This window comes from Gorilla gorilla, chromosome 3 (genome assembly GCF_029281585.2).
Source record: "Gorilla gorilla gorilla isolate KB3781 chromosome 3, NHGRI_mGorGor1-v2.1_pri, whole genome shotgun sequence".
Lineage (NCBI taxonomy): Eukaryota > Metazoa > Chordata > Mammalia > Primates > Hominidae > Gorilla > Gorilla gorilla.
The window spans coordinates 143367615-143394560 of record NC_073227.2 but is presented as its reverse complement, the minus strand read 5'-3'; the positions used below and the strand labels follow the sequence as shown (position 1 = coordinate 143394560).

At 36.1% G+C, this 26946-nt stretch overlaps 1 protein-coding gene across 7 annotated transcripts in view; it reads right to left on the bottom strand.

Annotated features, from left to right (window-relative positions):
- Nucleotides 1-26946, bottom strand: part of AFG2A (AFG2 AAA ATPase homolog A) — a 396134-nt gene that overhangs the window by 44553 nt on the left and 324635 nt on the right. For 4 of the 7 annotated variants that reach the window (XR_010133490.1, XR_010133491.1, XM_019025703.3 and 1 more), the window contains exon 15: nt 20805-20969. Coding sequence is in view for 4 of the 7 variants with exons in the window: in XM_019025703.3 (XP_018881248.1) it covers nt 20805-20969 (165 nt within the window). In the remaining 3 variants the exon portion in view is untranslated. Of the gene's footprint in view, nt 1-20110; nt 20282-20804; nt 20970-26946 lie in introns of those variants that run through there. The other 3 variants (XM_055385175.2, XM_055385174.2, XR_010133493.1) reach the window with 2 other exon arrangements.

Below are 26946 nucleotides of genomic sequence, written 5' to 3'. Positions count from 1 at the left end.
TCACAGAATTAGAAACAACTATTTTAAAATTCATGCAAAATCAAAAAAGAGCCCAAATAGCCAACATAATCCTAAGCAAAATGAACAAAGTTGGAGGCATCATGTTACTCAACTTCAAACTATACTACAAGGCCACAGTAACCAAAACAACATGATACTGGTACAAAAACAGAAACATAGACCAATGAACAGAATAGAGAACCCAGAAATAAGACCATATGCCTACAACTATCTGAGTTTTGACAAAGTCAATAAAAACAAGCAATAGAGCAAGGACTCCCTATTCAGTAAGTGGTGCTGGGATAATTGGCTAGTCATGTACAGAAGATTGAAACTAGACCCCTTCGTTACATCATATACAAAAATCAACTCAAGATGGATTAAAGATGTAAATGTAAAACCTAAACCTATAAAATCCCTGGAAGATAACATAGGAGATACCATTCTGGACATGGGGCCTGGCAAAGATCTCATGATGAAGATGCCAAAGGCAATTGCAATGAAAACAAAAATTGACAAATGGGACTTAATTAAACTAAAGAGCTTTTGCATATCAAAGGAAACTATCGACAGAGTAAACAGATTATCTACAGAATGGGAGAAAATATTTGCAGCTATGCATCCCACAAAAGATATAACATCCAGAATCTATAAGGAACTTACATTTACAAGCAAAAAAACCTCAACACCATTAAAAAGTGGGCAAAGAATATGAACAGACACTTTCAAAAGAAGACATACATGTGGCAACAAGCATATGGAAAAATGCTCAACATCACTAATCACTAGAGAAATGCAAGTCAAAACCACAACGAGATACCATTTCACACCAGTCAGAGTGGCTATTATTAAAAAGCAAAAAAATAACAGATTCTGGTGAGGTGTCAGGGAAAAGGGAATGATTATACACTACTGGTGGGAGTTTAAATGAGCTTAGCCATTGTAGAAAGCAGTATGGAAATTCCTCAAAGAATTCAAAACAGAATTATCATTTAAGCCAGCAGTCCCATTACTGGGTAGATACTCAAAGGAATATAAATCATTCTACTATAAAGACACATGTATGTTCACTGTAGCACTATTCATAATAGCAAAGACATGGAGTCAATCTAGATGTTCATTAATAGTAGACTGGGTAAAGAAATTATGGTACATATATACCATGGAATACTATGCAGCCATAAAAAACAAGATCATGTCTTTTGCAGCAGCATAGATGAAGCTGGAGGCCATTATCCTAAGCAAACTAATGCAGCAGCAGAAAACCAAATACCATATGTTCTCACTTATAAGAAGGTAAACAACAAGAACACATGGACACAAAGAGGGGAACAACAGACACTGGGGCCTACTTGAGGCTAGGGGGTTGGAGGAAGGAGAGGATCAGAAAAAATACCTATCAGATACCGTGCTTATTACCTGCATGATGAAATGATCTGTACATGAAATCCCCATGACATGCAGTTTACCTATGTAGCAAACCTGCACAAGTACCCTTGAACCTAAAATAAAAGTTAAATAAAAAAAAGGAAAACCAAGGCATATGTCAGTTAAATCAATTACATAAGAATATAAGCTGGACTGCCATAGGACTGTCCCTCCAGGTCATTTTCCTTGCTCCAAAGAGACCAAAGTCATAAAAAATTTTTTTGTAGTTAAGACAGTGTTTAAAAGAACAAACCAAACATGAGCAGAAGAGGCCAGGAGAACTTTATGCAAACATTGCTTGCAAACTCCTCTTCACCACCTACAGGGGTCTCATCTGGTTTCTGCAGGCCCCCAAAATCATTTACCAGAAAAGTGAATACATTGACTCAAGGAAAGAAATGGTATGTTTTACAGAGTGTAGCTGTTTGTGGTTGTTCACATTTAACTTGAACACATAAAATGAGAATGGTGGAAATTGGAGGAGGTAAAAAAGACAATCACTCAAGGGTCTGCCTGAGGCAAAAGCATTGCAGAGGAAATTAAGGTGAACATAATTCAATCAGAACACAAACTTTTTCCAGCACACTTGGATGTGAAGGTGAATATATGGGCACAACTCAAAAAACACCACCAAAGCAGCTGAATCATGTAGTGTATAAGTCATATTTTCATTCCAACCATCAAATAACTTCCTCTGGGATTCTTTTTATTGAAAATTATGGCCCTCAATAAATCTGACTTTGGCCAAAACATTTTCAGATCACAGTGTTGTCAGAACTCTGGTAAGACAGACTAATGGTTCTTCATCCTGGATTCTTGCCTCATGTTCCTTCATATAGGAATGACATCCTCTCATTCCCAGACAGCCTCTCAAAACATACGGGCTAATCTAGTGGGAAGTCCAATTATCATTTCAAGATTAAATCAGTGCCTAAAGCTCTTGTACCAGAGAATTGGGTAACAGGATATGATAGGTTTTTTTTTTAAATTATGTGCTCTTTTATATAATTAATCTGAACCTTGCCCAAACCAGCAACGATCCAAATTTGTTATCATCAAATATCAAAACTCATACCCAAGGTAAAATGAAGTAACTAGGTCTCTTTATCTCTAGCTTGGGACTCATAAAAATTATTTGTTATTATGGTTAAGAGTCAATGTTTTCAGACAATCCAAAAAGAACATGTACTATTTCTTTAAAAAAAAAATCAAGAGTTTTTAGGATGGTAAACTTTCACAAAAACGAAATTGTATGCATTCGGTCTTTCATTCATCAAACATTATTAAGTGCAAACTGGGGGCCAGGCACTATTAGTTTTCTTTTATCAATCAATTCACTCTGAAGATTCCAAAGCTTTAACACTGAACTACAAAGCCATTATGTATACAAAATGAAAATGGTTCTCAGATTACTGCAGGTCAAATATTAAAATAATTGAGGAAACCCTTTAAGAATACACTGAGTTATAACTAATACACTATATAGACTAATTCACTGTGAGAATCAATATAAGAATAGATTATCAAGCAGGTCAGAAAATAAGAAAAAGCTACAGTAGAAGCTTAACTTGGGAAAAAATGTGGCATGGACAAGGCTTCTAACATAGACAGGTCCTTAGCTAACCAGTAATCATATAAAGCCAGAAGACTAAGAGATTACCTGTCATCTCAGTACAGGTTAAATAACCCTATTCCAAAATGCTTGAAACCAGAAGTATTTGAATTTTGGATTCTGGAATATCTGCATATACATAATAAGTTATCTTGGGGATGGGATCCAAGTCTACACATGAACTTCATTTGTGTTTCATCTACATCTTATACAGATAGGCTGAAAGAAATTTTATACAATAAATAATCGTGTGCATGAAATGATGTTTTACTGCAGCCCATCACATGAAGTCAGGTGTGGAATTTTCCACTTGAGGCATCATGCCTGTGCTCAAAAAATTTTGGATTTTGGAGCATTTTGGATTTTGGATTTTCAGATTAGTGATGTTCAACTTGTATACTCAATCCTACTGACTTGTCTAGGAAACAATATTAATTTACAATTTAAAAAATCTTCCATTAGTATGTGATCATCCATATGCATAGAGCTTCTCCTTTATCTTTATGTAATATGGCTATATTAATTACAATTTTATATAGTGAATCATATTTTCAATGAAATAGGGAGAAATTTAAAAATGAAAACTAATCTGTATGACATCTCCATTAAGATGATCTATAGACACCTCAAACTCAGTATGTTTACATTGATAAAGTTTGGATTTCTATATATTATTTTAAAAAAGGGATCAGACTTTCTATATATTATACTACGCATAATGTACAGTAAAACCCAATGTTAACATAGCTCATTATATATGCATTCAGTAATACAAAATAAAGATTAGTGGAACAGACTTTTAAGTTGAGGCTCAGCGATGACTGAGTCTAACCACCCTTTTCACCTTTCTAGCCCTCTACCTAAGAAATTGTCTATATTTACAATCATTCTTACTTCTTTCTGAATAATATAAGAGAATAAAGTCTCCTTTAGCTGAAGGCAAAACCTTTCTTTGTGTCCATGACCACAGTCCTCTGTGATCTTCCTTCATTAGTTATCCCCTTTCTCATTTTTCTCTTGGATATCTTCACTCTATTCTCTCTGCTGACTCTCCCTCTTCAACCTATAAACATGTTCAAGTCTCTTCCATTCTATGAATATACCCTGCCCCCACCAGTATCTCTCTAGTTACCAATCTAATCTCTCTCCTCTCTTTTTCATTCAAAATTCTTGAAAGGAGATATCCACAATAAATCTCAACTACTATTTTGACTTCAGTTCTCTACAATCTAGTTTTTGCCCTTACTGCTCCTTCAATGAAACTGCTCTCAGTGCTCAATGAAGTCACTAATGACCAGCATCTGCAAGTAGATGTCAATCTGAGTAGGCTACGATGCTTGTATCTCATGTGCTTTTATAAGCTTCTGTAGGTGAATGTCCCTCCTTTGGTTGTAACTTGTCTCTAATTCCTAAAGGTCTACTTCTGCTGAAGCACTTTCCCTGAGAATCATAGAAACTGCTAAGTGGGGTTCTGAGGTGAGATGACTGTAAGCAAAGCAATCCCAAACCAATTTGTACAGCCATATAGCATCTAATGCTGGAGTCTCAAGGGGAATCATATTGGTAAACAGCAAATGAGCATGAAGGGGGAAGTTTATATGTTCATGATATTGTACATAACCAAGTTTCGCAAATAACAAACACCTAAAAATGGACTTTTGTGTACATTTAGTAAGGAGGGGTTTACTGAGCTCACGGTGGCTATTTTCATTACATACATACATACACAAAGAGAATGGATTATCTGTCAACAACTGTCTTTGAAAAATGGAAAGCAAAACATTTTCTAGCAGTCAGAAGCACAACAGTGTCACCCTGACTACTATGGTATTATCTGAGCATCAGGACTGAGTGATGAAATTTTGAACTACCTTTGCTGATCAGTGGAAGCATTTATAAGTTGATAGGAAAGATCATTGGTGTCTTTTCCTCAAAGAATTTCACTGTGTATTACAGTGTATTATTGTTAATGTTTCGAGTCTTAGCAAGTGAAATACTGATTATTCTAAACCTTTCAAAACCAGCATAAGTAAATCTTACTCATGTGCCAGTGAGAAAATGTGAATTATAAACATCATTTTGGGGCATGAAAAACAAAACATATTAGGAATAATACTCACGGGAAAATTTTAACTGTAGGATCAGGGTGGCTTTCCAGTGTAAGTTACAAATGGCAAATAAAAAACTTAAATGTATTCAAATGTATGTGCATCACAGTTCCATCACATGAACAATGGGTCTCAAGAACCCAGGTAATTTTCTGCTCTCACAAGTAAGTCAGCTAGAAACCAAAGAAGAACAAGAGGAAAACTTAACCCAGAGGAATAAGCATCCTACAAGCCATGAACCATGCATGATAAGCTACATAAAATGGGGCTGGCAGGCAGAATCACCGAACAAGCCACAGCAATGGGGCTTTCCCTTAGTCTAGGGACAATATCCACATGGAATCCCTACTACCTCACACGAAAGCTGTGCACTGCTGGCAGCTATCACCCTGCTGGCAGAAATTCACAGAAGCCTTCAATTGTTGATAATAAAATGATCCTCATTTAATTAAAACAAAACGAAAAAAACCCAACAGATTGATACTGTTTTCACAAGTGAAAAGAACCAGAAGATGGCAAAAAAGCATAGAAGAACATCCTCAAGCCATTCCAACTATTATTTTCTTACAAAGTTGGGAAGTCACAATTTATCTTTGGTAAACAGCAAATGAGCATGAAGGGGGAAGTTTATATGTTCATGATATTGTACATAACCAAGTTTTCCCTGAGAATATCTAAGTAATTCTTTGGCCTTGAACTTGGCACCTAAGTGAGAGGATTTTCTGGAGTGCTATATTCACTCTCTAGCATTGTTCTTGCTATATTCACTCTCCAGCATTGTTCTGCAGTTGTCTACAATGGCATCATCAGTAGTGAAAATTTGGCATATATGATATACCTTCATGGCTTTGCTTCTTCACAGGTGTCACAAAAAATACCCTTAGAGAATGACTGAGGGATAAAAATGATGGATTGCTGTTGATTTCTAAATGTAGCTGGTCTTTCATCGTCTTTAAGATGAAAACAAATCCTTTGAGTTTGAAATGCTAACGTGTATGTACACTGGCTTTTTAGGTTGAACCTAAGAAGATAATAACATTTCCAGCTATGATTCTGAGTTTTCTTCTAATTGTACTTTGATCAAACTTCATGTCAAATAATTTGCCTGCCAAGATAGGCACTTGCTCAAGGTTTTAATTCTTAAAATTATAAGTAAGGATATAAAAGGTGAGGTTTTTAAGTTGTTATATTCCTCTTTCTTTTTAAAATCTTTATTTTTTTTCCTGCTTAAGTATTCCTCTTTAATTCCATGAGCTATGTTTTTTGCATTATTTCGTTGAAGAACCTAAAAAGAATAAGTAAATGGGAAAGCAACATGCACCTAAATTCCTTGATGCACAAAGCACACAAGGTTTATAGCTATTTCTTCATTACATTTCTAAGCCTTGCAAATCAATATTAAACATTAACCAATTCACAAAATGTTCGGTTAGGGAGTACCCTTCCCCACAGAGGGTATAGATATAGTAAAGGCCACAGAGTTGGCATTTTTTAAATATCCACCAATGATAAATCATTTTTCAGACTAAATAGTTATTGTCATGCTCTACTATTTTATCTTTTACATTTTCATGGTGCACAGGAAGATTCAATTCTGATGTGACAGACATCCCATAATGACCAACTACACAAAAAGTCAAATTCCCGTAGTATTGTTAGTCTGTTTTTCTCCTTTAGCCCTATCTCTTAGTTTTATTTACCAGAAAAAATTATATCTGGAAAGTTATTTAAAACTATAAATCTGGCTGGGTGTGGTGGCTCACGCCTGTAATCCCAGAACTTTGGGAGGCCGAGGCGGGCAGATCACGAGATCAGCAGATCGAGACCATCCTGGCCAACATGGTGAAACCCCATCTCTACTAAAATACAAATAATTAGCCAGGCGTGGTGGCGGGCGTTATGTAGTCCCAGCCACTCCGGAGGCTGAGGCAGAAGAATCGCTTGAACCCGGGAGGCAGAGGTTGCAGTGAGCCGATGGTGCCACTGCACTCCAGCTTGGCGACAGAGCAAGACTCCATCTCAACAAAACAAAACAAACTATACATCTTTGAACAGCTTCTTTTACAAAGGTGACATTGGAAAAAGAAAAGACTGCATTAAGGGGGACGAAGGATGTATTACAAGGAGCAGTTGAAATGCAGGTTCCTCCACCCAAAGTACAGTGCTATTTTGGTGCTTCATGTTTGTCTCAGCTCATACTTACAAGGGAAAAGAAACATGAGTTACTAATTTCAAACTTTAAAATGTCAGGAATGTAAAAACTAGAGGTTCCAATTTTTATTTGAAACCAAGGCAATGACTTTTCATTTAAAAGGAAACTTAATATATTCAGATAGGTGCAAACTTGTCAAGATGGACTTTTAGTGTTCATTTCACAGATACACAGGTATACAACCCACTATGCAAGCCATGTCACAAGAATGTTTTGTTTCTGTGAGTTCATGAAACTAATGGGTACTCATGTTATGTTTCTGAGAAATAAGAATGAAGCCATGTGTTCAGCAGTGTTTTTGCTACAGTAATAGTTTTTAAACTGCTCTGTGGAATCTCCAAGGTGCCTCACAGGATGCAGCATGCCCGGGCAGGAGGAAGAGGCATGCAGGACAGGGACCCCACCAAAGTAGATCCAATATAATAGGCTTCCCACATACGGTTTTATTTGATGGATGGGAAAGATTCTGCTATTAAAGTATTTCAGGAACTACACATTTGAAGTTTTAAAAATTATAGAAAACAGTAACACTGAATTCTAAAATAAAGCTTTCATGGAGAAACAGTTCTGGATTGGAATAAAGAGGTGAAAAGAATATATGGTGGTTTCTTCAGGCAATACTTTGCTTTTATAATTCCCAGTGTGGCTGATTCAATTTTCACCTACTAGTCTTTCTTATTATTTATTCTCAATTGAAAAATAGAGTCAAATAGTGACAACTTGATAAGAATGAATTTCCTTGCCAGATTTATAGAAAAGCTTAAAAATGTCTTTTCCAGGATTTCTCTTTATTGCTCTGGGAATTCTCTTCACTATTCTCATGTGCTGAACGACCTGTTTCCTGGATCCCATGTTTTTTCCTTGTTTTTTTGGTGGAACACATTTACTAGTAACTTCCTAAAAAGACATGCATGAAGATAAACATGTTTTAGGTCTTGCATGTCTAAAATGAATTTATTCCATCTTCACATATGATTTCATGGTTTGGCTAGATATAGAACTCTAGGTTGGAAATAATTTCCCCTCAGAAATTTCAAGAATAGCTCTCCTGTCGTACAGCTTCTGCTGTTGATAAATTTGTGGCACTCCAAATTTTTAGTCCTTTGAATGTGATGGTTTGAGGCCAGACACTTGGTAGAGGCTTTCAATCTAGAAATTTAATGTTCAAATCTTGGAAAGAAGTTTTGATAGTTTTCTCTCTTCCGATTTCTTTGTTCCTTCTGAGACCTCTATTAGTCAGATGTTACCATGTCTACAATTCTCATCTCTTTGTCTTTTTGTTTGACTTTCTGGGAGACTTTCAACTTCATCATCCAATTCTTCCATTTATTTTTTATTTCTACCTGAATGTTTTACATTTTCAATTAAGGAACAATTGAGCCTTCTGTTTTAGAGCTTCTGGTGCTTGTTTTGTGGCCATATTATTCTTGTCTCTCTTTTCATCTGCTCCCTAATTATCTCTATCCTCCCTGTGCTTGTTTTAGACTATTTTTAGCTTTTTTCAAATATTAGTGGTCCTTAGTTTTCAATTCATATTTAGGAAAGAGGCATCGAAATACCAACTGGAAACTGTGTGTGTCTATTAATATAAACATAAATTATATATTGATTGTCTAACATACTGGCTATTAAGAAAGACAACATACACTCTTCATGGGTGATTAGCTTATAAGCCATGATCAGTTTAAATATAGGGATATATTTAAACATAGCTTTACAGACATACTCAGTTCAGATAGTGAGTCAACTGATTCTTCAAATACCTGTGTAAACTTATGTTTAGGCCCCTTGGAGTTCCTCAAGATGTATCACTACTGTAGTAGCAGAAATAAAAGTTCAAAATAATACAGAACTTAGTTATATACTATTTTATGTCATAAAATATAGACAAGTTATTATAATGAAATCTTTTGATACTAATTGATTTTTATCTAACAGTGTTTGACTTACGTTCTTTTACATATTCAGGCAAGAAATTTACCCTAGGCAAAGTAAATACAATTCTTGCTTTCAATCATAAAACCGCTCCTTAAGGATTCTTTCAAAGTGAATAAAAATATGCCAAAAGGCTAATTTTGCTGTCACTGAAAGATTGTCCTGTCCAAGTGCCAAAAGTAGTGTGACTTAATTTTGAAGGAAAAGGGAAAATATCTAATTTATGATGTGGAACTTCCACAATGGTAAAGTAGCATGTTTACTATACCTAAAGTTCTTTTGCTCCTAAACAGGGAAACTTTGCTACAAATATAAGAGCAAAACCCATTTTCCAGAATTTAATAGTAAATAGGGAGTGAGCTATTATTAAAGAACATCAGAAATAATCTTTGGAAATTTGAAACACAAATAAAATAAAAAGAGAAAACCCTATGAATCTAAATTCTTTCTACTTTTCTTTCTAGTCAGTCTAAGGCATGGTTAAATTCTGTTTTTCAGTTTCCAAAAACTAGTGGAGGGTTTCTTTAAGAACAAGGTAACCACTGCATTGCAGCTCTGAACAACCATTTTATAAAGTTTAATAACATTCTAATAGAATGACTTCTTTCAGAACTTGTCTCAGAATTATGGTCATTTGGGGATGAAGAACGAGAACATGTCAATTGTGTCTTTCATACACTGAATAACAGATATGTGGTGCTACTGTCCTCAGCATTAGACTTCTCAGCCTTATTACCTAAACACTGGGGTCCAATCCTAACTTCAAAGAAAGAGCAAAATAATGAGGTATGCTTATTTCCTAAACAATTATTCCAGTGGACACAGAAACCCTCAACTTTCTAAAGTTGGGTTACTATTTTTTTCTTTTTAGTTAACAAGACATGTAAAAAAAGTTAGGAATAAGCTATAGGTGAGAAAGTAGCAATTAACTAAAGAATATGCCGAAATAGGGATATTACACAGGGAGTTTATAAAGAAACATTAGCTTTACACATTTGAAAGTGTAAAACATTAGCTTTACACATTTGAAAAGTAAAAAATAGTATACATCTTTAACAAGGAAAAAATAAAAATAGGATTACAGATGTTTATAAATATAAATCAGATGAAATAAATGCTGCATGTAAACTATGAAATATAGTTTAAAGAACACACCATTAAAACTAAAAACAAGACATATACATGAAACATTTATTATGAGTATTCATAAAATCTATGGCAACACAATGTGAAAAAATTAGGCAAATTGTAGATTTTTTATACTAGATATCAAATTAAATTTGCTGATTATAACAAAATTTATTTACTGAGCACTTGTTATGTGCTTACTAGGATAAGCACCTTATATAAATTATGTCATCTAATCTGGACAACTATGAAGTTAAGGACCTCTCTTATCCTTATTTACATATGAATAAAAAGGTCACATAGCTAGGAAATGGAAGGCTTGGCATTTGGGTTCACAGCTTTCTCATTCCATAACCCAGGGTACTTAACCATAATTCAATTTCATATAGTAAAAAAAGTTCCTAAAAGGAGAAACAGCTTTTACATGTGTATCTTTTCATATATAGATCAATTAGGTTATTATTAGAAATCAGCCTTCCATCACTTCAAATAACCAAACAAAAATAACTGTCACTACCAGAATCTATGCTACAGAGTTAACAGCATGCTTTGCACATCTCTTTTTTAACATCATAAGCTCCTCTCAGGTTAACAGAACCTAACCCCCACCTCCATTTTATCACTCTTCTGAAGATGAGGAAGCACAGATTAAATGGTTTATATAAAATATTGGAGAAAAAGAATGAGGAAATAGAGAGACTGAGAATTTGGAAGAAGAGAAATAAGATGGAATGTTAAAATGCTCAAATTGGCATTATCATTGGCTTGAGTAATTCTCCACAGATACAGATTTACTCTGGATATCAGCCTTGGGGACTAGATTATCTGGTAGGTCCTGACTAACTTGTTCACTGGATATACTTCTTCCCTATAAAAAGGCTTCCATGTTTGGGTGTAAAAAGTTCTATTAAGTTTGTTGCTAACCAGCCTCTCATTCATATCCATTTCCTTTCTGACTAATACTTCCTGTAAACTCACAGCAGTTTTAAATACCTGGCATAGAGTTAGCAATACAGGTATGGCAGCACAAGGTGTTCTGGAGTATGATTAGCTTTGGTGTAAACATCCTATCTAAAATAGCCTTCAGGTAAGCTGAATGTACTTTTGTTGCCAATTTAAGCAGAAGGTGAAGTTTGGAAATACAGAGAATCTCCATACACTGTAAGTACATTGTATCTCCATACATTGAAATTTTAAAAATTGTTAAGTTAAAATGAACAATATTATAATTTTGCAACCTTCATTTATTTTCCCAACAAAGAGTTTAAGGAAAAAGTCGGCTGCTGTATATTTCCATTCTATAACCCTTTTTATCCAAGTATCCCCAAAATCATAGATAGTGAACTTGATTAGCTGTTCTTAAGGAAGTTGAAAAGCATAACAACCAAAGATCTCAGGGTAAAAAAGTCAATAGGCCTTCAACTCTCTGAGCATGTAAAATTTTCTTTTCTACTTAGTGGAAAACTGTTAAAGTTTGCTAAGGAGAATTTTATTAAAATCCAAGTTCTATGCACTGTCAGAGTCATTTAAGGTCCCCATTCTTCTGGTGCCATAATTAATATCTTTTGGCCACAGAAGAAAATATTTAGAGGCATTGACTAAGATCCCAAGATCCCAGCTTTCTGGACAGACTGTAAGAGAAGCATAACCATACTACATATACCTGGAGGTCCAATCCCTAAGGGATTCCTTATACAATTAATTTAATTTATGACAGGTATATAACCACACAGATTTTTAACACTTGAAAGGATTATAAAAAGACCATCTTCCTATCCCCTTATTAAAAGATGAAAGTGAGTTCTACAAATGATAAATGATTTGGCTAAACTCACATTGTTCTAGGTGGCCATGATGGGTCTTGGCTTTTACCAAATTTCTTCACTTGGCATGTAGATCATAAAATGCTGAAGAAGGGAAAAGGGGAGTAGTACAGGACTAGCTCAAAAGTTACAGTCCTAAATATCTACTTTTAGCACATGCTGATTTTTGCTCTGAAAGATCCCTTCATAATTCATTTACAACAGAGAAGCCATATTTTAGCCACTAAACAGGTGCAGAGATTATGCTTTTGTGCTTACAGTTTATATTCAAAGTTACATAATATGGCTCAGAGGATATAATCCACCTTACTTTTAATATTCTAGCAATTTACAACAAGTGCAGTACCTCATGGCAGGTTAAAGTTTGCACAAAAGACCTTTTATTATTATTTTCATTTTTTATTTCAATAGGTTTTTGGGGAACACATGGTGTTTGGTTACATAGATAAGTTCTTTAGTGGTGATTTCTGAGATTTTGGTGCACTCATCACCCAAGCAGTGTACACTGTACCCAATGTGTAGTCTTTTATCCCTCACTCCCCTCACACCCTTTCCCCCGAGTCCCCAGAGTCCACTGTATCATTCTTATGCCTTTGCATACTCATAGCTTTGCTCCCACTTATGAGTGAGAACATAAGATGTTTGGGTTTCCGTTTCTGAGTTACTTCACTTAGAATAATGGTTGCCAATTCCATCCAGGTTGCTGCGAATGCCATTATTTCGTTCCTTTTTATGGCTAAGTAGTATTCCATGGTGTATATATATGCCACAGTTTCTTTATCCACTTGTTGATTGATGGGCATTTGGGCTGGTTCCATATTTTTGTAATTGTGAATTGTGCTGCTATAAACATGCATGTGTAAGTATCTTTTTCATATAATGACTTATTTCCTCTGGGTAGATACTAGTAGTGGGATTGCTGGATCAAATGGTAGTTCTACTTTTAGTTCTTTAAGGAATCTCTACACTGTTTTCCATAGTGATTGTACTAGTTTACATTCCCACCAGCAGTGTAACGATGTCCCCTTTTTACCACATCCATGTCAACATCTATTATTTTTTGATTATGGCTATTCTTATAGGAGTAAAGTGGTATTGCACTGTGGTTTTGATTTGCATTTTCCTGATCATTAGTGATGCTATTTTTTCATATGTTTGTTGGCCATTTCTGTATCTTCTACAAAAGACATCTTTAATAGTCCCAATTTATTTTTATCCAAGGGCTCATGAGGTAAATGTGAAAGTTACAGAAAGCAGTTTATATATTTGAGATGTAAAATCTCCATTTGTTTATTTAATGACAATAACTCTATATAAGGTGCTATGCTAGGCATTGTGAGGGAGATAAAGATGGAGAAGACAAAAATGAGACACCTTGTACAGATGTAAAGCTTGTATCTACAAAAGGGTGCCCAGCCAAGGGGGGAAAATAGGGGCTGAAATGTTGCTCATGCTCTGACAAGCTTTTTGCTGTAACAAAAAGCTGTCACCAAGTGGGGTGAAGGAACACCTTTTTCTAATTCGTGTAATGGTGCTTGGTAGGCTAGCTAGTGGTGGCTTTGGACACAAATGCCACAAATCTTTCAATAACACAAATCTGACCACAACAGTGATCACATTTTTTCAATGGTTTTCCATTGCTGAAAGGAGAAAAGCAAGTTCGGATGATATTCAAGTTCCTTCATATTTAAGTCTGACCTACTTTTTCTGCTTCATCCCCTACTACTTCCACATGAAGACTCTTTCTGCCAATCATATTCAACCTTTAACTGATTTTAGACCACACCATGTTCTTTCATTCATCTCTGCCTTTCCATCTGCCCATCAAAACTCAGAAAAAAATTCTTCTGGGTATCATCTATCTCATTTAATCCCAGGTAGTGTGAGTTACTCCTCCTCCTTTCTCCTATAGCATTCTGCACATCACTAGATCATGCCACATAAATACATTATATAAAACTTTGTTGTTTATACTTTTCATTCTAAATTGCAAACATTATTCACAATACCTAGGAAATAAAAGAAATTAATTGATAAAAACAAGGTTCCTAACTTTAGGTAGCTTATACTTTTTTGGAGAAGATGAAAACAAGGTAGGTAAAGACAATTACTGTAAGAGAAAAGGTATAAAAATGGTACAGATGTTTCATAACTGCTGTTTAGTTTGCTAAGTCACTATTCACAGGAATTGACAAACTTTTATCAAATATTCAGAGATGTCAAAGGGAACTATGAAAGTTTCAAAGAACGTTGTGTTGACACAGAGGCATTAGGAGATCGTGGAGTCCTTCAAGTGGAACTGAGAGACCTGGTTTCTGGTCCCAGGTTTGTCACTTATTTGCTCTGGGATCTCAGACAAGCCAATTTCTTTTGCTTGACTTTAGTTCTTTTGCTACAGCACTGCTCTCATAGAGTTAGGGTACTCAAATAGATAATGTATATGAAAATATGATTAAAACTAGAAAGTGCCACTTCAGCAAATGTTAAAACTGACATTTTTGGTTGGTAAAATGACTTAGAATCAATATATAAATCTACCACCCATCTAATATTAATGCCCACCGAGTGTGTGTGAGACAGCTGCTTTGCCAGACTTTAAGAAGTACAAGAACTGATCTCTGCCCTAGAGAATCTGTGTTTGGGGAGATGAGGCAGCTGCTCATATTAAAATAACTACAGAGGCCAGACACAGTGGCTCAGGCCTGTAATCCCAACACTTTAGGAGGCTGAGATAGGAGGACTGCTTGAGGCCAGGAGTTTAAGACCAGGCTGGGCAACATGGTGAGACCCCCAATGTCTACAAATTTTTTTTAAAAAATTAGCTGGGCACAGTGGCATGCACCTCTATTCTGAGCTACTCAGGAGGCTTGGGCAGGAGGACCACTTGAGCCCAGGAGTTCAAAGTTGCAGTAAGGTATGATCATGACACTGCACTCCAGCCTGTCTCTAAAAAAATAAAATAACTACGGGAAAAAATATGGTAACAGCTAAACAAGTAAAACAAAAATAAGTGTAAAAGAGTACAAAAGAATAGGCTATTTATTGGTGGGGTGGTCATTATGGTTTAATGACAAAGTAGTTATTTCAGTAGGTCATGTAAGGAAAGAATATAGTTGTCCCTTGGTATCTAAGGGCAACTGGTTCCAGGAGCCCCTTAGATACCAAAATCCAAGGATGCTGAAGTCCCTTATATAAAATGGCATAGTATTTGCATATAACCTGTGCACATCCTCTTGTATACGTCATCTCTAGATTACTTAAGACAACTGATATAATGTAAATGCTATATAGTTGTCATGCTATATTTTCAAATTTGTACTTTTTGTTGTTGTATTGTTATTTTTTGTTGCTTTTTTCTGAATATTTTCTATTCCCAGTTGGTTGAATTTGCAGATGGAACTTGCAGATACAGAGCACTGAGTATTTTGAAATTCTGGGGCATAGATACAGAATTTTAGTGTAAAGACACAAGGAAGAATAGAGAGATAGCAAAGAAGATCTCAAATATAGTAGACTACTTGGTGATAGCAGCATGTTTTCATAGGGCAGTTTCTGATTAGGCAGGAAAAGTAGGTTGCAGACAGTCCATAGCAGCAGTCCCCAACCTTTTTGGGACCAGGGACTGGTTTTGTGGAAGACAATTTTTCCACAAATGGGGTGGGGGGATGGTTTCGGAATGAAACTGTTCTCAGGCATTAGATTCTCATAGGGAGCACACAACCTAGATCCCTCGCACGCATAGTTCACAATAGGGTTCGTGCTCCTATGAGAGTCTAATGCCACTGCTGATCTAACAGGAGGCAGAACTCAGGCAGTAATGCTCACTTGCCTGCCACTCACTCATGCTATGCGGTACTGGTGCTGGTCCGTGGCCAGGAGGTTGGGGACCCCTGGTCTGTAGGAGAGTGCTAAGTACTGTGGTGCTCTGCTTCACTTTGGAGACAAGTACACTGCTGCTAGGTGCTTTCTAACAATAATAAGTAGAGCGCTTAAGACCAGGTCAAATGGTCCTTCCTTAGAAGCCTTATTCCTATCTCACATGTGTTGTTTGACTGGTCAGATGAACAATCTATGCCAGATTCTAATACAATGACTGATATTTTAGTTTGGGGAATACTATCACAAGAGATTTCACATAAGAAGAGTACAGACATTTTAAGTGGCTATAATTGCTCCTTCTGTTTTCACTGTGTGGGAGAAAAAGAGATGTCAGAAAAAACGTTAATCAGTGAGACAGAAAAGTAATTTAAGGCTCTCCTTTTATTAGCTATAATAGCTCAAGCATAGTGAATAGGACCCTTCTTGAATTAATGAGGCAAACTAGAAGGTGATTTTTTTAATGTCAAGCTGGCATGAAGATCTTGTGCTATTATTAGACCCAAGAAGGCATAGACTACAAAACAGAATTCAGGGCATGACAGATCATTTAAAAATAAAACAAATAGACTAAGTTTACATGAAGTTAAAGCTTTTTGAAAACTCAGTGTGAAATGTATTTAACTCTAATGAATTGCTTTAAAAAGATCTTCTAGAGCTACATTCATAAGATTGCAATAAAAAAACCACTATAGTAAGCAAATTTTTACATTTCAAAGAAAAGGAGGTGTTTTTTTTGCTCCTGACTGCCACATCATGAGTTGCATGCCTGCTCCCAGGAAGGGCCTGTCCCAATCGGCTCCTCCCTGTCACCGCAGTGTCCCCACTTGGCTGAAGCTGGCCTCTGAAGATGTAAGGGAGGAGATTTACAAACTGGCCAAGAAGGGCCTGACTCCCTCACAAACTGGTGATCCCAAGGGATTCACTGAAAGGAGGATAATATCCAAATGCAAATAAAAATTCAACCCCAATTTTACAGATATCAGTCTTTGGCCTATGTCAGCAAATTCTGATACACAGAAGAAATTATGCATCTTACTCATCACCTGTCTTCCCAAGCATAGGGCATATGGGGTAATGAGCCCAGTTATTGCTTTTTTTTGTAAATATATTTGTGACAGTTGATTTCCTGTTAGAGATAAAACTCTTCCAAAAGTAACCAGGATAATTTGATAAAAGATAAATGAATAAATGAGGTGGAATTGCTACAAATAACTTAAAAAACAAAAATCAAAGCAAAAGAAAACAATAGTGATAACCAAAAAGACTTACTTCCTCCTCAGAGAAATTCCCATCTGCTTTTAAATGGCACACGTTTTTTCATTAACTGACAGCTACGGTCAAGAAGCCAGGACAATGAGGGCCATAGCCACAGGGACAATGAGTGGCAGGTGGCAGAGATGGCTAAAAGACGCAACCTGCTTCAGTCTCCCCTCAGAGGCTGCTCCCTAACGGCTGTATTCCCCTTCCAGCTGGTGACAGACTTCCTCTTGAGAGCCTCCTGAGGCTTACAAAAGTGCTTCAATTCTCTGTATACCCTCTCCACGGAGGAAAAATGGAGTAATTTGACCAGAAGGAGCTATTTCAAACACTGAGCTGGTCTAAGCTTTTATAGAACAATGCTGATTGGGCAAAATAAATAACCAAGTGAAAAGAAAATAATTTTTTAAAGTAACCTCTTCTCATCCCTGCCATTAAAAGTACCAGTGGTGGGTACAGAGGCTCATGCCTGTAATCCCAGCACTTTGGGAGGCCAAGGTGGGCGGGTCACCTGAGGTCAGGAGTTCAAGACCAGCCTGGCCAATGTGGTGAAACCCTGTCTCTAATAAAAATACAAAAATTAGCTGGGCGTGGTGGTAGGTGCCTGTAATCCCAGCTACTTGGGAGGCTGAGGCAGGAGAATTGCTTGAACCTGGGAGGTGGAGGTTGCAGTGAGCCAAGATCGTGCCACTGGACTCTAGCCTGGGATACAAGGGCGAAACTCTGTCTCAAAAAAAAAAAAAAAAAAGTACCAGTATCATTTCCATCTTAATCATCCTCTACAACTTTTCCACTAAAAAAAAATGCTCACTACACTTCAACATTTTGTTTCTAAAAAACAATTAGAGTGCCAGGAATTTCCTCGTCTCTGGCTTTCCTGCCCAAATTCTTGTTCATATAGCTAATAGTATACACTTAAATAAAATTAATTTTATATAATCTTGAATATAATATACTATTCTCTTGTGAGGACAATAAATTGATAGTAGTTTCATTTTTATACCCAAAGTGGCCAAAGAGACACTCCAACTCTGAGAAAATGGCTGTGTCTACAGCAGGGAGTTAGAGGGCTCCTCTTGTAACAAATGAGAACTGAAGTCTATTTTTCCTAAATCTAATTTAAAAATCTTTTTTCCCCACAGTTTATCAAGTGCTTGTTAAACACACACCATGTTGAAGGTTCTGTGTGAAGACAGAGAAACAGAGAGAAAGAAATGAAACCTTTTATCTTAAGCATTACTTAACGTGTCCTAAATCTCCTGTTTATTAACTTTAAGACTTTTAAAGAAATAATAATTTTCCTAAAACAACTGTGTGAACTGCCTACCTATTCAGACCAAAACAAAACAAAACAAAAACCCTCAACAGGGAACAAACCTGCCTCATCTAAATTAGAAACCACAGAACTACTAAGATGTAGCTGTTAGCAAAATTTCTATGAAGTTGTAATAATATACTAATTATAAATAGGACCACAATGGGATGCCCTCCCCAACCCAAGCATTATGGAACACAAAAATATAATTTGAGGAAAGATAGAATTTTCTGCTACTTTTCCTGTGACGATTTTCAGAAGATCTCATATAAAAATTAATCATAAATGTGCTTACATGTTAGATCAAATAAGAAGTGCACTACATAAGAATTAGCAAGCCAGTACAATAATTGCTGGCACCAAATGAGGTTTTTTTCCTTTTAGCCAGATAGAATGTCACTGGGTTTTATTTTTGTTTTGCACTTCGATGTTACTACCATGAATTACTTCAAAGTGAGAAAGGCACATTTATATCTTGCTAACTGCTCTTCTAGTTTACTCGGCTCAAGTGAGAGATTTATGGTTTTTTCGTCTTCCTCTTGCTGTTTCCTGCAAATTGCCATATCATCATACAAGATGCCAGCCCTCGTCTCAAATCAAAAACTGAATTCTAGAAATGTTGGAGCAGTCAGTTAACCATAACTGTATGTTCATTTTAACTTTATGGATGGTCATAAAGATCACTGTTTCAGAGGAGTTAAAGGTGAGCGCACTTCAACTGCTTCTCAAGCTACTTTCCACATGGCTTTTTATTCCAGTGGACTTGAAAAATATAAAGGAGGAAAATCAAATACAAATACTCCTCAACTTATGATGGGGCTATGTCCTGGTAAACCCATCATCAGTTGAATATGTCTAAGTCGAAAATGCATATATGTTTTTGACTTACGATATTTTCGACCTGTTATTTTCAACTTAAGATGGATTTATCCAGATGTTGCTGTATTGTAAGTTGAGGAGTGTACTGAGTGTGTACCACTTTTGCACCATTGTAAAGCCCCAAAATCTTAAGTCAAACTGTCATAAGTTGGGAACTGTCTATATCTATATCTATGGTTCTTGGGGCAAAACAATGAATAGATCTGGGATTTATTTTGGCTGTTGTTATTAGCTATGACTGCATGATACACTAAGTTCAGTTCCAAATAGACTCTCGGAGTACCACTAATGATCTGTCATATGGTAATCTCTTCGGTGTTTACATAAGACGAATGAAAACAATAGCAAGCAAAACAGAATGTGGAGTCCTAGCCTACTGAGTAATTCAGAATAAAAATAATCTGTAACCTCGTACTTAAAAAAATATTAATCTCCCATTAAAAGTCTACATCATTGGTGTGACAGATGCTATTTCTGTGTCGAGGTACATAGTTGGTCCTTTCCTTAAGAAATGCAGCTAGAAAAGTTGCAGAATTATTTCATGGAATTTTATTTGGTAAATAAAAATAGCATAAGTAAAGAGTTGGTAAGGAGAGAAAAAATGTTAATCTGCCATACATAAAAGTCATTTTCATATTTTCACAGAGGTCTTGCTGTTCTTGTCAAGAGTTTATCTTCAGAGGTAAGGGCAGATGGTCCCTTTTACTGTGAGAGAAGTTTAATACAAAATTAGACTGAGATAACTTGCCAAAATGATAAAAAGATGATAATGATACAATCTGTTTGCTTTGCCCTTTATACTCATGATATCCTAATTTTATTTCTATGCTCCCCATGAGGAAACAGGAGGGAAGGTAGTGGTATCATTTCCATTTGATGGGTAAAGAAAGCAAAGTTAGAGAAGTGTGTGATTGGTTAGAAACTGCTGTATTAAGAAGCCCAATGGAAGAATCTACTTCTAGTCTAGTGTTCTTCTCACTATATTATGCTATTCCTCTGAAGACTACATTTTGAGAAATAATAGGAGCAAGTAAAAAACAATTGTGATATAATAGAAGCCACGTAAAGTGCAATTTAACTTAGTGACTATGTCATGTACTGCACTTCCTGTTTCAAGATTTCTTAGTATGGTCATTTAAAACACCTCAGGGCAAGCAATTTATTTTGCTTAATGACCCCAAGCCACCGCTTTCCTCCCACTAAGGTATTTTGAAGGGAACTATCTTACCTCTGCTCCTGAGTATGTGTCGGTTTGAAGGATGAGTTCATCCAGGTCAACTTCATTACTGACAGGCATGGAGTGAAACTGCAGCTTAAATATTTCCCTTCTTGTTGCTGCATCCGGTAAAGGCACATAGATGATTCTATCAAGTCTTCCAGGCCGCATCAAAGCCTATGAAGAAAATGAGGCAGCATGAATTAACTGGGCTCAGAACTGACATTCCATCTCAAAGATACCTAGGGAGAGATGTCTGGAATTTCACGAACAATCCACTATTATTTGTAATTGGTAAATAAAACAAGTACCAGAGATTCCATAATCTATGTCACAGATACAAACAATGTCAAGAGTACTTTTGAAAATAGAAGGCTGGGCGCGGTGGCTCACGCCTGTAATCCCAGCACTTTGGGATGCTGAGGTGGGTGGAGCAGGAGGTCTCTGTCTCAAAAAAAAAAAAAAAAAAAAAAAAAAAATAGAAAAGCAGTACTTATGGGAGGTTTGCCCTTCTCAGCAATTATCAGGTGAATAAAAGATGACTATTCTCTTTTCAAAAATGTGCAAATAATTTGCACTTATTATATCAAAAGGAATTTTTTTTGTAACTTCCTTAAGTAACTATTAAAATATGGTTTAAGGACAGGTATGGTGGCTCACGCCTATAATCCCAGCACTTGGTGTTTTTTTTTTTTCTTTTTGAGACAGAGTCTCACTCTGCCACCCAGGCTGGAGTGCAGTGGCGCAGTCTCAGCTCACTGCAAGATTCTCCTGCCTCAGCCTCCCTAGTGGCTGGGACTACAGGCACATGCCACCACACCTGGCTAATTTTTAGTAGAGACGGGGTTTCACCATGTTGGCCAGGCTCGTCTCGAACTCCTGACCTCAGGTGTTCGATCTGCCTGCCTTGGTCTCCCAGAGTGCTGGGATTACAGGCGTGAGCCATGGTGCCCGGCCAATCCCAGCACTTTGGAAGGGCAAGGAGGGCAGACTGCTTGAGTCCAGGAGTTCGAGACCAGCCTGGGCAACATGACAAAACGACATCTCTACAAAAAAATACAAAAATTAGCTGGGCACGGTGGTGCATGCCTGTAGTCCCAGCCACTCAGGAGGCTAAGGTGAGAGGATCACCTGAGCCCAGGAGGCGGAGGTTGCAGTAAACCAAGATAGCACTACTGCACTCCAGTCTGGGTGACAGAGTAAGACTCCATTTAAAAAAAAAAACAAACCTGTAGCCATATATATATATCTGTATCTATATCTGGGTTAAGCTGTTAGCTGTTTCAGAGATCCCTCAAAATAGCAGAGTTCTAATAAAAGAATAGTTCTAGAGCTGAATGCAGTCAAATGAGCCTTCTTAATATTTTACTAGAGGCTAATGCCTACATTATTTTACAACTAATGGATTCACTTATTCAGAAAAATTTGGTGAGCATATATTACATACCAGACATTGCTCTTGGTAATAGGAGAAAGCACGAATAAGATGTGTACAATTGACTATGGTGATGGTTATACATATGTGTGAATATACTAAAAATCAATGAATTAAATATTTCAAATAGTGAATTTTATGGTATGTGAATTATCTCAAAGTGGTTAAAAAGAGGTATGTGTCTAAAATCTCTCTCTGTGTGTATCTACAGAGGGAATGTGGCAACTTTTAGCAACTTCTAAAAAGAACAAAGTGGAAAAATTTACACTACTTGACTTCAAAACTTATAATGCTAAAGAAACAAGATAGTGTGAGAGTATCTAGAGGATAAAGATACAGATAAATAAAATAGAAAAAGGAAGTCCAAACTGATTTTAAGGCACTCAAAAAGGAAATTATCTTAAGAAATGGTACTGTGAATACTAGAAATCCATATGAAAAAAATGAACATTGACCCTTACCTCACACCATACTGAAAAATAAACTTGAAATGTATGAGCTAAAACTACAAAACTTATAGAAGTATAAAAGAAAAACATGGACAAACTGGTCTTTACAAAAATCAAAACAAAATTTCTCTTCAAAAGGTACCTTTAAGAAAACGGAAAGACAGGTCACAGACTGGGATAAAATATTCACAATATGCATATTTGCAAAGGGCTTGTATCCAAAATATACAAAGAATCCTCATAATTCAATAATAAGAAAATAACCCAAAGTAACTAGACTAAAAATTTGAACATACTTGCTAACCACACAGCTTCCTTTGTGAGGTAAGTATGTGAAAAGATACTTAACATCATTAGTTATCAGATCAATGCAAATTTAAGCCACAATGAGATACCATTACATTATAAGAATGATGAAAATTAAAGACACTAACAATACCAAAGACCGATCAAGGACATGGAGCAACTAGAACTTACATACGCTGTTAATGGGAATATAAAATAGAACAACCACTTTGGAAAGCTATTTGTCAGCTTCTTAAGAAGTTAAACCTACCACATCATAACAACCCAATTATTTCACTCCTAGATAGTTACCTAAGAAGAAAAAACCCATATCTACAGAAAGACTTGTATATGGAAGTTCACAAATTTTATTTTTTTGAGACAGAGTCTCACTCTGTCACCCAGGCTAGAGTGCAGTGATGTGATCTTGGCTCACTGCAACCTCCACCTCCTGCGCTCAAGTGATACTCTCTTCTCAGCCTCCCAGGTAGCAGGGACCACAGGTATGCACCACCATGCCCAGCTATTTTTTTTTTTTTGAGGTGGAGTTTCGCTCTCGTTGCCCAGGCTGGAAGTGCAGTGGTGCAGTCTTTGCTCACTGCAACCTCTGCCTCCTGGGTTCGAGCGATTCTCCTGCCTCAGCCTCCCAAGTAGCTGGGATTACAGGCGCCCACCACCACGCCTGGCTAATTTTTTGTATTTTTAGTAGAGATGGGGTTTTGCCATACTGGCCAGGCTGGTCTTGAACTCCAGACCTCAGGTGATCTGCCTGCCACGGCCTCCCAAAGTGCTGGGATCACAGGCTTGAGCCACCGTGCCCGGCCCCAGCTATTTCTTTTGTATTTTCAGTAAAGATGGGGTCTTGCCATGCTGCCCAGGCTGGTCTCAAACGCCCATGTCCAAGTGATCCACCCACCTTGGCCTCCCAAAGTGCTGAGATTACAGGTGTGAGTCACTGTGCCCAGCCCACAGTAGCTTTATTCACAATAGCTAAAATTGTAAACAACCCAAATGTCTACCAACTTATGAGTGAATAGTCAAAATATATAATGGAATACTACTCAATAATAGAAAGGAAATACTGAACACTCAACAATGTGCATGAGTCTCATCATGCTGAGTCAAACAGAACAGACATAAGAGAGTACATACTGCATTTATATAAAATATTTACAAAGTCCAATCTAATCTATAGTAGCAAAAAGCAGACTAGTGGTTGACTGCAACCTGAGGAAGAGTGGAAAAATGGACTGCAAAGGGGCAAAAGCAATCTTTTGAAGGTGATGGGGATGTTCTGCACCTTAATTGCAGAGGTGGTTTCACAGGTTTACACAAGTCTAAATTAATTGACTTGTACATATAAGTTGATACAATTATTGTGTGTAAACTGAAACTAAATAAAAGGGATTAATAAAGAGTAGTAACTTGCATTTGTTAGAATCCCAGTATTTATAAATCAGTAAATTTAAAGAGGAATAAAGATATTTTAAAATTTTCTCTATCTGGAAAGATTATCTTCTTTGACTAAGCAGTTTGGAAAAAATCACATAAGTCATGTAAGAGAAAGAATACTTATTTAACAAGCTGTGACAGATCAATTTCTATGATTTAGCCATGAATTTGGTGACATATATTACAACCATTTCACAATCTCATAGTTAATTTGTTTTATTTTTGTTTGTTTTGTTTTGTTTTAATGTACTTCACCATGTTCATACTTAGAGTTCCAAACAGACTGTTCAAATCCATGGGGTCATATCATCATATCTCATACCAGTGCTTTATAAAATACTCGAGTGAATGTTAACAAATGTAATGGAAAAAAGGGTTTTCTTGTTAAATAAATTTGGAGAACACTGTGTAGAAACAAAATAAAAGGCTTGTATAGGTTTCTATATGAAGGAATTTTTGGAAATTATATTAATGAGTAATAAAAATATCCAGGAGAAACCTATGGTAGTATGTAAAAATTCTATTTTAAATTCCCAAACTCTAATCATGGAACATCTCAAAAACTAATATTTCTTTTTCACTTTGGAAAATGCTGTTGTATACTTTTTGTATATGTTATAATACCTAGAAGAGGGTGATTGTCTATCAAATATATATCAATCAATCCTTAACTTACGTACAAATTAGCTGGCAAAAATTCAATTAGGAAAATCATAAAATAAATATATTTCCCTTGCTTAAAAATGAGTGTTTTAATTCTTTGCAGACAATTCCGTACACCTTAAAATGTATTTTATCAAAGAATTCAAAACTCCATTTCAATCATGGAAATCACTTCTTTCTACCTAAAACAAATACAGGACTTAGGAAATAAAGATGATTTCAGTAAATACATATTTAAAAAATTGAAAATGTTATCTAAGATAAATAACATTAATATTTATATAGCACTTAAGGATCTATGAAGCATCTTCCACATACTGTAGCTCATTTAATATTCCCCCAAATTTTGGGAATTAGATATTATTATATCCTTATTAAGACAAAGAAAATGAGGCCCAAGGTCGTACAGTAACTTACAGAAACTGTGCTGAAATCTGGGGTTTCTAAATGTTGAATCAGTCCTTTTTAATTTTAATATTTTGACACTACATGATACTCATTATTGATGAACAAACAAAATTCTCTTTCTGAAATATAACTAACAAAGTTCAACAATTCTCTCATCAAAAAAATTATTAAGCATCTACTATATGCCAGATTGATTTACTTGCTGGGGATACAGCCATGGAGAGCTTGGTTATTTTTTTAAAGTTGAAGTTGTCCTTTTCACCCTATTGGAATAATAAATTCTAGGCTATTTTAAAATTTCCTTTCTAATAGTTGAAAGAACACAGCAAAGGATATACAGCATACATGTCAGCTAAGTCACTGGAACACTCAGCATACATCTGTGTGTGCTTATTTATTTATTTTTTTTAGCTGTAGCTATCCTCAGGCAGTGCAGGTTGAGTATACTTCAATGATTATAACATTGTCTGGGCCAACAGCCAGCTAGGCTTTTTCTGGCCTGGTCTTGTCAGTGAAAGTTATGCTTAAAAAATAGTAGGAAAGAGCCTTCCTTCCTGTAGAACTCTGAATGAGTAAACACCCTTCCTAGAATTTCTTTAAAAATACTGTTTTGGGATATTAGGGTGGAAGAATGTATTCTGAACGATAGCATGTTCTATTATTATTAAAATCACTATATGACAACTCAATGAAAAAAGAAGCCAAGGCTTGCTAATATTCTGAACCCTATGGCTCCAAGGCCATGTTGGATATTATGGTCTGTCCATTAAAACTTTATTAAAAAAAATAAATCATAGAACAAACTCCCTTTCTGAGAACTTATTCAAGACCCTGGGCAAGTCTCTACATCTGTAACAGCCTCAGTTTCCTCATGTGTGAAAATGAAGGCGGCTCTTTAATTACAGGTGCCTATGTGCATTTGACAGAAATTCCCCTCAAACTATACATATGAAAAATACTCCCAGTTTTGCAAATAATTCCAAGGAGTTCACCTGAAATCTGCTTGTGTGCTCCAGACTAAAAATTATCATATTGGATGACCTTTTAAATGGGCCTTCCAGCCCCCAGTTCTAGGACCCCCTGCCATTCTTATATAACAAAATATCCACAGCTTACACTGCATAGTCATTACTGTAAACATGTTAGTTTATTATGAAACCAATATCCTTCTTTTCTTCTGACCTTTATATCAAGGACTCAAAACATCTGGTATTTCACATGAAGGAGTCTTAACTATCAAACCTTATACCACAATTATAAGGCTGCCTTTTCTTTTTTATAAATTCTGAAATTCAACACTTATAGTTTCATGTTCTATCAAATGCTCAAATCTAATTTTATTAACATAGAAATACTTGTTCAGACAAAAGTATTAAAATAGACACCTTGAAAAATCAGGTCCCATTGGCTCCCATTCATTTAAAATAATCAACAAGGGTGTGTATGTGTATATAGGGAGTGC